General features: G+C 43.5%; 1 protein-coding gene across 1 annotated transcript; it reads right to left on the reverse strand.

The window, feature by feature from the left end:
- Window positions 1-2,310: 2,310 nt before the first annotated feature.
- Window positions 2,311-12,348, reverse strand: LOC118292256 (chitin synthase chs-1-like). The gene is made up of 22 exons (XM_035621037.2): window positions 12,131-12,348; window positions 11,504-11,636; window positions 11,114-11,302; window positions 10,129-11,008; window positions 9,647-9,830; window positions 9,416-9,511; window positions 8,944-9,105; window positions 8,641-8,815; window positions 8,441-8,542; window positions 8,194-8,335; window positions 7,905-8,105; window positions 7,677-7,792; window positions 6,975-7,143; window positions 6,656-6,835; window positions 6,277-6,555; window positions 6,007-6,187; window positions 5,892-5,926; window positions 5,739-5,803; window positions 4,956-5,066; window positions 4,649-4,860; window positions 4,463-4,553; window positions 2,311-3,864 (listed from the first exon to the last, which is right to left on the reverse strand). Exons 1-22 carry the CDS (start codon window positions 12,154-12,156, stop codon window positions 3,712-3,714), a joined length of 3,882 nt encoding a protein of 1,293 aa, XP_035476930.2. The 5' UTR covers window positions 12,157-12,348; the 3' UTR covers window positions 2,311-3,711.
- Between the last annotated feature and the right edge of the window lie 1,776 nt (window positions 12,349-14,124).

Here is a 14,124-nt window from a genome sequence, read left to right on the forward strand (position 1 = left end):
AACTTTTCAAAAGAGTGGGCTTACCAGTTTGAGAAATGCCTCTGCAGCATTTCACACATTCTGGTTCATACACAATCCTGAACCCTATAGCATTTCTGGACCCACACCCATAAACTCTTTACATCTTTCATGTTAGATATGCATCACGTCGTTAGTCATAATCAACAAGTCTTTGATCTCTGAATGTACCACATTTATTGAGGTCATATGTTGAGGGTTGAATAAAAATCTGTGGAATCTGTTTAATGGAATTTTCTTTCCAAGCTGATTAATAAACAAACAAAATACATCCTGCACCACCCAGGGAATAGTCTTTACATATTTACATACAGGAATCACCCTGATGTGTTTCCCCTGTAACAGCAGAAAGTAAATGAATGTGAAATAAAATATTTTTGTATAATAAACTGTTGTTGGCAAGCAGAAAGTCTTCGGCACGATGACTGGGTCATCTGTGTTGATTAAGTAACACACCGAAGATGGCGATAGTCGTTTAACAAACTGTTTCACTCTTCTCTCCTCGGGAGGAGCTGATGATTATCAACTGCCGTGTGATGAAGCTGGTGAATTTGCACACGTTACAGCTATTGTTGGAATGTGAAATAACAGTGTGTCTGTTTGTTCTGCCTGTTTAGTTCTGTACTTAATGTGATTTGCATATCATGACGTTTACTAGGTATGAGGTAACTAGGTTCAGGGAACAAGGCCCAGCCTCAAACAACTCATTTACGCTCAGAAAGTACATGAGCTCACCTGTTCCTTCGACCTTCCAATCCTTCATCTCTTGATCCCTTACCCAGCGACCCCTCATCCCTTATGCCTTACCCTTCGACCTTCCAATCCTTCATCCCTTACCATTTCCCCTCTCTTATCCCTTGATCCCTTACCCTTTGCCCCCTCATCCCTTGATCCCTCATCAATTCCCCTTCATCCCTTGATCCCAAAACCCTCAACCCTCTACCCTCCTGTTTTCTTCATCGTCGCAATATGCATTATATTTAATAAACTTTAATATTGATAACTTTGGAGGTGTGGTCCTTGTTAGTGAAAGAGGTGATGGCGATGCATCCTTAGGCAAACAGGGTCCTCAAATAGTTTGACAAGCAGGACAAATGTGTGAATAACAGGGCGATAACAGCTCAGCTAGCTGCCTCTACTACCTCCAATTGGTCCGAAAGTCCAAATGATCCCAAAAATCCTTTTCATACTGCTAACGAACTGAACCATGGTTAAGTACCAAATCTGTGGTCTGATGAACCTTTCACACCTGCAATTTTGGTTTGGACCAAACTAAAAAGTCAGAAGGTCTGGACCAAACAAGGCAGGTGTGAAAGTGCCGTAAAGGGTGAGTTATTGGTTTACTCAGTACTTCTATCACTCTTGTCTTGATTTCTTGACATTGATTTTTGCAGCTCTATTTGTTTAACTTGTGTGTTTTGACTGACTTCCAGGAGAGACTGTATGTTAAAATGTTCACTGTCATGCCCTTATTAAATCATGTCCCTTCCTTCTTCGTGATGACTTTTCATCCCACACATACTTGTGATGTTGTATAAACTATTTATTACCTAGAATTATGAATAATCAGCCCCTTTTGAAGAAGGGAAATACTGTCTGCATTAGATGGGGGGTGTCCTGTAACATTATCTCAGCTTTAAGGTTGAGGTGTGAAAGTTTTTTTCTTTTCCCTCTCTCAATTGTCCTAAATATATTTTCTTGTAACATTCGACTCCATCATTCCCAGTTTCCCGCACTGTCAGAATCCCTTTCTCGGATATATATCGCCGCGTCTCTGTTGGACCACAGTCTCTCAATCATTGCCCTGAACAAGAGAAGTTTCATGTTATATCAGTTGGGTTTTGTCCAATGCGTCAGTGGGGTCGAATCACCAAAGTCCACATCTGAAGACACAATCACGTTGGAGTTTGAGAAAATCTCTCTCCTGAGTTCATGAGGTGTAACACCGAATCCCTGATTTACCTGTTTAAATCAACATTATGACCGAGTCATGTCAGCAGAGAGGAGGAGCGTTGGCTTTGCTTTTGACGTCATCTGCGCTTGTGTCGAGGTGTATTCGTCCTCTCTGAGTCCTGCAACTCTTAAACGGTAGTATGTACCAGTTCATCTATCTTCCTTTAAAATGGCCAAATGTGCTCTCAGAGGCCAGTATGTGCACTAAGACTAAAAGTATTTCTTAATTATATGTGTTCTTGTTCTGCAGAATAAGGATTACACACCTAGGCGTAGTCGTACGCAGCATTAAACTACAATTAGAGGGACTCCACTCTGAGATGGGGGAGAGGCTGATCATAGCTTAGTTTAGTAGCTACAGTACATTGCGAACAATGTCATCACAGTCTTACAGCGATTTGTTCTAAATTTGGATTAGTGAGGTTAAACCTCAATGTCTAAAAATATTTTGTGACTCAAAAAAGAACAAAATGTAAAACTATTTGATTCTGTCTGCTTTCACTTTTATGTTGAATATGTTGGGGAGAAATATTGCACATTTACGACTAAGAAATGATTAGTATTCTGTTTTTGTTCATCTACATTAAAAAAAGTCAGGTTATCTCAAATATAATCATATTTAAAATGTATTTCAAAAACGTCATCATAAAGTACTTCAATACATAAACATAGTAACACATAGCTTGTTATTGCGTAAAAGGTAAAATTACACAACGTAAAAACATATTTTTTTTCTCATTTTTTCGTTCAAAAATAGTTCCTATTCTATATTTTCCAAAGCTCTTTACAGTTTTTGTGGCCAGTAGCCTCCTCAGATGTATAAATTTCAGCTTTAAGCCGACGTGTTCATCCCAGACATCTTACAAAGACAGTAGAAGTAGAGATCACTACACAAAAATGCTCTAAAAAACAGTTTAAAGAGTCAGATTATCAAAATAAAGCATCGATGCATATCCCTCACGTGCATTAAAATGATAGAAAAACATTACACAACAAAAATAGTCTCCAACTTAGTGTTTGTAGAGCTGTGTGCAGCACTCTTTGCTCTCTTTGTCTCTCACTCGCTCGCTCGCTTACAAAAACTTTGACCCATCTGTCGCAGTTAGACTGACCGTTGGCAGCATCGGGACAAATCCCGCCCGTGTCCCCCTAAAACATAGGCTCAGCTTATGATTTAAACACCATGGGGCTCAGGGACCCGCAAATTGTAAGTGCTGACGGGTAGTGGGAGGCCCTAGTGGTTCGCACGCCAATATAAGCATACAGGGGCCTGGTGGTCAGCTTGCACCATGCGCACTAAGGGCCCCGGCCCTTCCTTCAGAAGTCTTGGGTCTAACGCTGTGCGTTCATCATTAAAAGACCTTCATTACGTCGGTGGACACAGAAAGTGTCTTTCTAAACTTCATTCATTCCTCCTCACATCATGCATTAAATACAGAAGCAGCAAACTCAAGAGTAAACAGGTCCTTCATAAATAGCTCTAACATTGTTGTCTGGTGCTTTCATTCACACAACAACAACAACAACACTGTTTGTGTTTCTTGCTCTGACCCTGAGTTGTTTTCATATTTTTCTTTTCATTCAGGTATTTTCTGCTTACTGGTTCAATAAAAGCTTCTATGAATAAATTAATTAGTAAAAAAGTAAACTTTACTTAAATAACACACGCTAGTAAAAACATCATTAAAGTGGAAAGTTCAAAGTGCTAAAGTGTTCCGGTCGTGCAGAGAGTCTGTTTACTCAAACTCGAGAGTCAAAGTCGCTGTCCTCGACCTCCGAGTCCTCCTGGTAGTTGGCGCTGGAGGTGGAGTCGGCGCTGGAGATTGAGTCGACGTTGAGGGTGGACTCTGCGATGGAGTCGGTGTTGGAGTTGGTTTCAGTGACCAAATTGACCTGGCGGGAGATAAAAAGAAGCATCAGTATAATTGCCACCACACCTGGATGACTGCTGGAAGCTGGATGAACCACGGCAGCAAGAGGGTGCGGCGTTTTCAGCATTCAAGGTAATTTGAGTAATTGCCTGCCAATTGCTTGTTCTTCTCTTACAAAGGTAGCTTATGTAAAATCAAACCCGCCCAATTAAGGTGAGGTCAATTCTACACACCGTGATCTTTGCGTACATGAAAATTGTTTTAAAAATAACAATGATTGCGGTTCCATACAGAACACGATTATGAGCATGATTATGAAAGTAACTCATAAAAGTTCCCTGCTTTTCGAACCAAAGGAGTAAAGAAGAACGAGTAAAGACGGAGCATTTCAAGTATTTATAAAACGGGGCTAAAATTTGTAATATTGACCTCACTATGTAAAGTGCCTTGAGACAATGTATGTTGTGATATGGCGCTATACAAATAAAATTGAATTGAATTGAATATGAAGAACCCTTCACTGACTTTGCAAGTAATGTCTTGTTGTTTTGAACCACACAAGATTTAATGGACTGGTTTGAATAAGTATCAGTGCTAAAAATAGAAACAGAGATGAATACCTTTTTGCCTTCCAGGTATTTTTGTTTTCCACGATTTTGCTGTTTGGCCTCGGTGTCCATAAAGGCGACATAATGGATCAGGGTGTAGACTCTGGATAAACAGAAGAGAAAAACATTATTGACATCATGAGCATTAGAACACTGTGGAGAAAAACAAACAAGGTATCTGGTGTAAAAAGTGGTCACCTGTGTGAAAACATGGCTAAGAACTGGATGATGACCGATGTAGCAAATCCAAAAATGAACATGAAGCCAATAGGATCGACTGTCACATCTCCGTTTTTTATGAGGTCGAGCCCGACTTTTGGGAATTTGATGGTGAAGGCGGCTTCAAAGACTTGGAGGGTGAAGGTCGCCACCAGCCACAGGGCATTCAAAATGAAGAAGGCAAAGTTGATCTGTGTGTTATGAGAAGGATGAGATGAGTGTAAGATAAAAACTGCACAGTGGTTTCCTGTTCGACAGGAGCTGCATTTCAGCTGCACACACGCACCTTGTTTCTAAGTTCCTTCAGGTCACTGGTGATCTGTTTCTGTTTTTCCTTGTCAACGGGCAGAGGTTTGAGGTACTTCTCCTGAAGATCCATCCAGAACTGCTTCTCCTCCTGCAGATAAACACATAAACACTTTCATTTAGTTCATCCCTATATTTAATTCATATTCCTATAACTATAGATATGACAGGAAACTAACTTATGAAGCCACGTGGCTGAAAAAGATCTATGTAGTGTGTCAAGTGTCCACGGCATATATTAAAGGAGACATATTCTGCCCATATTCAGGTTCACAATTGTAACGTGGGTTATGACTTGAAAGGTTTTACATGCTCTAATGTTCAGTAAACACATCAATTTCACTGCAGCTCCTCTTTCACAGCTTCTGTCTGAAACACTTGGTTTTTCCCCTGTCTCTTTACGGCCCCTCTCTCCTGATAAAGCTAAGTGTGCTCTGATTGGCCAGCTTGCCCAACTCTGTTGTGATTGGTCAACTGCTTCCAGTGCATGTAGGAAGTTCTCTCTCTTCACCTAGCAGTGTTTGGGGGAGTCGAGAATAGCCGCTAAGCGTGCGTTATTTCACTTCCAGGAACATCGTGACATTACGACGTTAGAGAACTTTTACATTCACAAAAAAAAACTATAACACTAGAAAAAAAGAGAAAAACTGAAAAAGCAGAATATGTCTCCATGAACTCTAGGCCATAGTGTGTTTGTTCATATTCAGACTGCAAAAAAGGCCTGAATATCTTACAAATCATAAATCAAAAGAGTCATATGCACCTCATTCAGTGAGTCCTCCTGCAGGGGCATGTCTGTGGACAGCTCCTGTAGTTGTGTGACCCAACCTGGAGATAACAGCGAGACATGAGGGTGTTAGATAACGTCACATCTGCAAGTGTGTTAAAGCTCATTCGCAGCTTTGTCAGAACTTACATTGGCTCGGAGAGTTGACAGCAGCTGACATTTGCCTGGAGCACAAACAGAAAAAGAATATTAGTATCATCTCACACTGTATGATTCCAATCATCGTTTCACCTTCAGAACTCACTTTTGCTCTTCCTCTGGGATCCTCACATCTTCAACAATGGTGTTTTGGGGCTGTGGCTCGGCCTGTACAGGCTCTGGGTTCATACTCTCCTGACTGACACTGAGCTGTTGTTGTTGAGGCATCTGATTGGATTTTTTACAACATTTAATCGACGAGAAGAACTGTTGGAGGGTGCTTTTGGCTGCAAAAAAAAAATTCCTTTCAGTTCAACAAATTAAAAACAATAATACTGGTCTCCTTTTGCACTGGGATCAATCAATACCAATTTACCTTTCTGTGTCTTTGTCTGCGTGGTGGTGACTGCGGTTGTGGCAGCCCCAGCAGCAGGTTTCGTCTCCCTGGTGCCCCAGGACACGTTGTTCATGTTGACCATGGAGTAGATGGTGAGCAGGAGGTAGGCGCTGGGAATGCAAAGGATGTAGAGCAAGCCGTAGAACACCAGAGGGAATTCCGCAGGATGCATGATTGCGGTGATGACGTAGATGCCGGCCATGGTGAGGATAAAAATGCTGCTGGGTGTCAGGATGGTATTGTCCTTCACCATTGCACCTGAAGGATGAAGAGTTTTTTTTTAAGATTGAAGCACCTTCAAGCAGCATTTGACAGTAAAAATAAAGTAGCCACATGTGACTGCAAAAGTTATCCTTACCGATAATGGACATTGTCACCACCAACATGAGGAATGCATAAATGACACTTAAAACTGCTGCCACGGAGATCTGGGTGTCTGACTTGAGCTTGAAGCAAAGAATCAGGTAAATGATTGGAGGTATCACAGCTATGACCAGAGCACCACCGGAGTGAATTTCAAAGATGAAGGCCAGACTACCTGGAGGAGACAGTGGACGAGGAATGTTACATGTCGCTCTTCCCTTTTGAACAAAGGGCTTCAACAACCATGTGATCAATGGACACCAGTTGATCTCAAACAAACGTTACATCCTCAAAACCAAAATATAAAGACGAACCTGCAACCATAAGGCAGATGGTGGCGGGCGCCAGAATGGCCGAGACCAGGTTAAAGAGCTGGTAGAACATGAAGGGTTTGGAGATGGATAAGTTCTTCTTGGAGACAGTCGCGGTGGCGCCCAGCAGATCCACCACGTTGGCCAATGTGGATGGTCCCCATCGCCTTCGCTGTAATTGGCAAATGAACATTAGCATGAGGCTGTGGTTGTGTTTCATGTGGTGGAGCAGGTCGTCCTCTAACCTGAAGGTCAGCGGTGTGATACCCGCCTCCTCCAGTCTGTTTGAGCAACACACTGAACCCTAAATTTTGTCAGTGTGAATGTGTGAAAAGCAAAGAAGTGCAGCATATAGTAGCGCTGTATGAATGCGGAATGAATTTTGATGTAACGTTACTTGGCTGCAAGATCATTTTTGTTTACCGGCGAATATCCATCCCTTCTCTGTTGGACGCAGTCGTCAATGACGTTGGGAGGATTTCAGCGCTGACGGGCTTTCGCAACAATGCGTCACACAAATATTTAGCTCTAGTTCAAATATTGCACCCTGAGCATGTGAAGCGTGGATTGGACTTGTCATTCGGGCCACCCAGTCTTTACATTGACTTTGCATGTAAGGTGCGGATATGTAGTGAATGTCTGTGTCTCTGTGGGTTTTTCAGTGGCGTCATATCCGTGAAGGGTCTGATGAGCTGCAGCACTCACCTGGTTGTACAGCTCTTTGAAGTCTTCAGGTGCATTGGTGTAGGCATCAGATGCTGCGTTGTACTCCACCCTCCATCCCTGCTTCAGCAGCAGAGTGCAGAGCCAGCGGTCCTCACCTGCAAAGAAAAACGGAACACGTGTGAGACAGGAGGAAGGAGAAACCCACTGAGGAGGCTACCGCCGAGACTGAGCGACAGACAGGACGTTCTACCAGATGACATCTGTTACCTTGGTCGTACTGGATGAAGTGGCTCGCCTCTGTGGACTTAGTGGAGTATCTCCTCATCACGTTGTCGTCCATCAGCGCCTCTGCTCTGAACAGACTGAAGCAGCCGGGGCTGCAGAGCACACAGCCGATCACGTGCTCGGCCGTCTTCTGCAGCCAATGACTGATGGAGTACTCAAACTTTTGGAACCACACTGCAGGACCTGCAAGAGGAAATACAGTTATTTTAAACCTTGACATATCTTTATACATGATCCATTTCTTCTCCTAACAGTTTCTTTGTGTACCAACCTGATCCAGTGGGGTGAATCCTGCCACAAGCTGCCCCAACACGCGGGTACATTCTCAGACGATCGATGAGCAGCAACACAGCAGCCGGCTGGAAGTCTGTGTCCCCGTCCAGAGCCAGGATGTAGGTGTTGTGCTTCTCTTTCTGAAAAGAACAGTTGTTTTACATTTTAAAAACAGCCTTTTAAGTGTCATTTAGAAATGATCTGCATGCATGTCTAAGATCAAGATCAAGTTTTTCGTATCTCACCTGGACCTCAGCTCCCAGCTCTATCTCTCCTTCTCCCTTCTGCCAGCGAGCGTAATATTTGGACATGAGTTTCCAGCCCAGAAGATAGTAAAGGTACATGACCTAAAAAATAACCAAAAAAAGAATCAAAACCAGTATTTTTAACACAGTTTATAATAAATAATCCATGATTAATAATCTTGGGTTTGTTATTTTCCTACCTGAGACCATCTCTTCTTATGGCGGATGAGGTCTTTGTCCTTGAAGTGAACGTTGATGAGGTTCCCGTGAGGCATGGTGATGACGAGACGACCTCCGTACGGTGTCCTTATGATCTTCTGCTCAGGGACGTGATGCTGCCTTCTGAAGAACTCTTGATCCACATTTGTAAAGATGCTAATGACAAAGAATGAGAGAACACCTTGATCGTCATTTGCAAAATTATTGTGCCAGTTGCGTCTCTCAGGACAAACCTGGACTAATACTAAAAGGGGATATTGACCATCAATGAGCAAGGTTCTTACCCGTAAACCTCTCTGAAGACTTGCACAAGGTTCTTTGCGTATTCGTTAAGATGACGCTCCTGACTCCCCCCGGCGTCTTCAAATGCATCGTCAAAGTATATGTGGGCTTCGAAGGTGAAATCATTGAATGTTGGCTCGGTCTTTGGTCTGTACCTGTCCAATCTGCAGAGATCAGAGAAACAAAAAGAGTAAATATCAGGAAATAGACTGAGATACAGTTATAGAACACTGCTGAACACGTGGCTGAGCCAAAGATATAAAACATCTGCGACAACAACCTTAACTGACCAAGATGGTCAAAAATTAGCAACTCATTTTGTGTTTTCCACAACAGGTAACATTTACTTGTCCGACCGATGGTCGAACTGAGGATCTGCTGCTCAGTCCACAAAACGATGAACATCAGGGACTCAACAGATTCTATTATTGAACATTCCTGCTTAAAAAAAACAACCCAGTTTGCTTAACTCACCTGAATATTGAGATGATGATATTCATCATCTCGTCATAGGTCTCATGCCACATGGTTGCACACAGATACAACATCACTGCTTCCAGGTCCCTAAAACTTCACAAGACAAGATTCGCACATTTGAGAAACAAGATAACCACATCCAAAAAAGTCCAAGAACATTTTGTGGAACTAATGGACCAAAATGGAATTGGCCAAACACACACACACACGCAGCACACACACACTTACTTCTTCATCCTGTTTTTGTTCTGGATGTTGAAGCGGGTGTTGAGCAGCAGGGACTGCTCGATGAACGCGCCCTCGTACAACCTCCTGATGAACAGGTCTTGGGTTCTCTGGATGCGGAAAACATTGAGGTACCACAGATGCAGAGTGGCCAACACGAGCCCGATCCACCAAGTCACTGCGGAACCTGAGGGAAGATAAACGGAAATTCCAACATCAGATGAAGATGACTTTTATCCCGACTGCATGACGAAGTTTAAGCAAAAATTGAGCACTTAGAAAGAGGCTTTTCCGGATGGATCTTTCTTCTTCAACACAACACATAACTGTGGCTCACATGTATGTAGAACAGGGTGCGGTGCCCTGAGGACCTGCACACTTAACCCTAACCCAATAAACTAAATAATGCGTGAAATGCATCTCTTTAGGAACTTGTTTTGTGGAAGTATTGTGTATGTAATTAGTGAAAGAATCTGGGTCATTACCTGTCAGTAGGCCAATGTCGGTTATGCTGGACATGTCCAGAAAGCACAGAGTGTGTGTAACATCCAGAACCAGCTCGGGGAACACGCTGCCGTTCAGGCTCTGGTTCCTTCCATCCACAACCACATCGCAGTAGCTTGTGAAGTTGATGCTCGAAGTCCCATTCAGACTGATTCTGTAGTCCTGATAGTAAACGATGACGGGGATGACTAGCAGAGCCATGACGGCCAGAGAGGCCAGGTACAGAGGCATGATGAAGCACCGTCGCAGGGCATGCATCTTGCAGGCTGCGACAGCGAACCAGTGGCAGAGTGCTGACGAGATCAGCTGCACCCCGACGGTGATGGCTACGATCCTTGTCTCGCGGCTCGGGATGGAGGTCACGACGCTCCAGTCCATTTTTGCCAGAGGAACGTAGGCTCCGAGCACACAGGCGGTCACCACAATCCTGAGAAGGCTGGAGAGGATGTGCAGGAGGTTCTGGCATTTTCTGACGTCTTTACACAGGTCCTTGAGGAAGACGGAGCTGCTGTTCTCGCTGATCAATCGGAAGTAGTTCTCCCACCAGTTGAACGACACCAGGAAGGACCCACCGACAGCCAGACCCACCCAAACGGCCATCTTGATATCAGAAGGATTCTTCATGATGTACAAGACGAGGAACAGGACATAACCGAGCAAAATGAGGAGGAAGGCGGTGATGGACGGCAGCAGGAAGCGGTTCCTTTCCTTGGCGGTGCACTGAGCGATCATCTGCAGGAGCGAGGAGAGGACGGCTACGCCGTTCAGTATCGTCACGTTGGTCACAATGTCCAAGTGTGGCATCGCCACGATGGTGAGGATCGCTGCACCGACAGACACCAGAAACTCGAAGAACAGAACCTGGAGCAGATGCAGAAGTGGAAGACATGATGAAATTCAACAACACTGTAAGAAAAAAATCCTGCCAGATCAGATAATGTTTGCAGATGTCGACTCTCTTCTTACCAGGGCCATCGTTTTTGTGGCTGGCACTTTTGATGTTTTGTAACACGCCTTCCAGATGCTTTTGAGAAATAAAAGGACACTGGAGGAGATGAGGGAGCAGCCGATGCACAGCAGAGCGACGGGTTTGTGCTCTGCCGTCAGGGTTTTTGTTCCTTCATTGGCCAATGTGATAAGTACGAGGAAAGAAGCCTGGAACAGAGGGAAAAAAATCTTATCTCAAGTGATACTTGAAGTCTGAAATCCTGTAAGTCAACATCGTTTCTGTCCACGACGCAGAGATTTCCTGCAGCGACGTCCAGACTTCAAGGGGTCATTCTCCCCGTGTTGTAGCTTCACTCCTATTTACATCATTAATGTCATTATTGGAAAAAAAGATTAAAATGATCATACCTTGCTGCATAGTGCCAGTCCGAACACTATCACCGCCACCAGAAAAAGAGAGATGATCTTTAGTAGTTTGATCATTTTCCAGGGGGTTTGCTCATCTTCGATGACGGGGACTTCTCGACAGGTGTCCCACGCCCTGCCGGAGAAAAGACACAACGACGATCAGAAGAGTACGAAGGTGGGAGGGTGATACGGTGAATTATGATACGAAATTATGATAAATATGCCATAAAAGTAGTAACAAATAAATGAATAAAATAAGTTAGATCGACAGATAGATAGTAAGATAGGAGTCAAAGAAGTGCCCATAGCAATATGAAAGGATTCATTTAAAACCATACATTTGTAATGATGTGAAATATATTTTCAATAACAGGGTAATTGATAATTGTTGAACGTATTTGTCATTATATCTTCTCATACCTGCATTATGATGTGTTTAAAATAATTTGATAATAATTTAGTTCATAATAATGTACGCACTAATAAAGAGGAAAAGTATCAAATTAAGTTTTAAATCTCTAACTAATATTTCATTATTTTCTCACTCGTTCTGCTGAAACATTCACATTCAGGTAATATCTATCATTCTATATATATATAAATAATCATATTAAAATGTGGACTTACTTTGCAATATCATTGTCTTCTTCCATGATGTTGTGTATTGTGGCAAGTGACTTGTGTCTGATGAAGTTCCTTTTATAAAGCACCTTGATGAGTCATCAAAAAACACAAAGCCAGTCCCATCAGCAACACCCAAAGTGCCGCCTGCAGGAGAGCAGCTGCACTCACTGTTCGGGAATGTGGTTCAATTAAATATTCCAATTATAATAAGAAAAAAAGTCACTGTTAGAGAAGGTGAATGCCCTCCCAAGATGTTCAGTGTCAAATGTTGCTGCTGCATTTGCTGCAAGACGACGTGAGGCAGCGTTCAGGTCGGGGCTGCAGGTGTCAAGGGGCGTTTGGGAGGTGATGGGTAATTTTGGAAGATTTGCAAGCATGTGCAGCAAAACAGGTCAGACTCCCCCGCAGACAACATTCCCACCATTTCTCGAGCAAAGAGAGTTATTGTGAGGCTGGTGTGCAGATAGAACTGTTTACGTTGTATATTTTTTTCAGTTTTATTCCTTATTTTGCATGTTTACTTATTCTTTTTTATTCGTCTTGACTCTCCCATTCGCAGCTGTGAACCGCCAAATGTCCCTGTTGTGGGTCTGATAAAGTATTTGACTTCTCTTATTTAAAAGGAGGGAATGGCAAACACCTGGTGTGAGGCACGTGACACAGTTCATGTTTGAGTAAGATACAGTAACTGGGGCTTAACGGTGATGAAGTAAACAACTAACACGAGTGAAATCAAACCTCTTCTGTCAGAAATCTGTCACTTCTTATTATCAAACCAAAAAAACAACCCCATACTCTGTCAGAGTCTCGGCAGGCGTCGGCCTCAGGTTCTGCTCTGAGGCAAGTTTCAAGTTCATGCACTTGCCAAAAGCGGTAAAGAAGGAAAAGAAATGGGTTCATCCTCCTCCCATGGTCCCCAGAGGATGCACAGTACGTCTGTGACCCCCTTGCCAGACCTCCTCTCCACCTGTGTCCCGCAGGATTGAAAGGATTTTCAAGTTGCCAACACTTCACGTGCTCACACAGTGACCTTGGAAAAACAAAACAGTTCGACCTCGGGGACTTGTACGCAATGACCTGCACAGGAGCAACTCGCAGTAACGGCCTCCAGCGCCGCCCCCGATATACAGAAACTGGAAACTCTTGAACCACCCAGGAATGTTTATCTGATGGTTGTTGTTGTGACTTTGTTACATGACGTTCCGCGTGGCTCAGAACACTTTGGCATAAATCTTCAAGTCGTGGTTTGTTTCGACCTGGAGGCACATTCGTTCAACATTCTCGCCGCGGTGTCTGAAAAGATCTTTATCTGTCGGGTTTCTTTCTCTCTCACATCACCTCAGATGTTCATGTACACAGCAGATGTGACCATTTGCGTGATGTCATAAGCATCGTCAACGTTAACGCTAGCAGCTCTTCTCAAGGACCTCGTTTCCTGCTGCGACATCGTGTAAATCTTCTTCTTCTTCTACGTTAAATAACATTGTTTTGCGTTTATTTACTCAAAGTCTCGATTACTCTTCCTTGTTCATGCTTCTGTCTGACAGTAAGTGACACGCCATACACAGCCGCCACCAACAAAAGGCACAACAAAGAAGCTTGTGAGCTGCCGCCGCCACTGCCGCCGTATCAAATGTCCGTCACTTTGCAGCTACAAATGACTGCCTGTCAAGTGCGATCGTGAGGTGACACGCGGCGGCAGTTTATTTTACCCTGCAGTCTTTTCTCGTTCGTCTGCGAGCTGGATACAATTTCACTTCAGTCAGGTCCGTTACTGTCAAAATAGATTCCTTTCAATAATAGCCAATAGTTTATGTTTGGCGGTATGGCTCTGGGATAGGGAGAGCACATCTCCCTACCACTCCTTGAGCCACGATTTTTGGAGAGAGCTTCTCTCTCTCGAAAACACAGATTTTTCTTCCAGTGGGGAAATGTATTCGCTGACTTTTACAAAACGTGTGTCGCTTTAGAATCGCTCACTGCCACTTTAAGCTAAT

Source organism: Scophthalmus maximus, chromosome 22, assembly GCF_022379125.1.
Source record: "Scophthalmus maximus strain ysfricsl-2021 chromosome 22, ASM2237912v1, whole genome shotgun sequence".
Lineage (NCBI taxonomy): Eukaryota > Metazoa > Chordata > Actinopteri > Pleuronectiformes > Scophthalmidae > Scophthalmus > Scophthalmus maximus.

What these genes read in the sequence shown, in the direction of transcription:
- LOC118292256 (XM_035621037.2), bottom strand. Translation starts at nt 12,156, where the DNA reads ATGGAAGAAGACAATGATATTGCAAA. An exon ending in AGCTGGGAGCTGAGGTCCAG is followed by an intron (nt 8,336 to 8,440) that starts GTGAGATACGAA and finishes TGTTCTTTTCAG; the next exon opens with AAAGAGAAGCACAACACCTA. An exon ending in TGTCAACTCTCCGAGCCAAT is followed by an intron (nt 5,804 to 5,891) that starts GTAAGTTCTGAC and finishes TGTTATCTCCAG; the next exon opens with GTTGGGTCACACAACTACAG.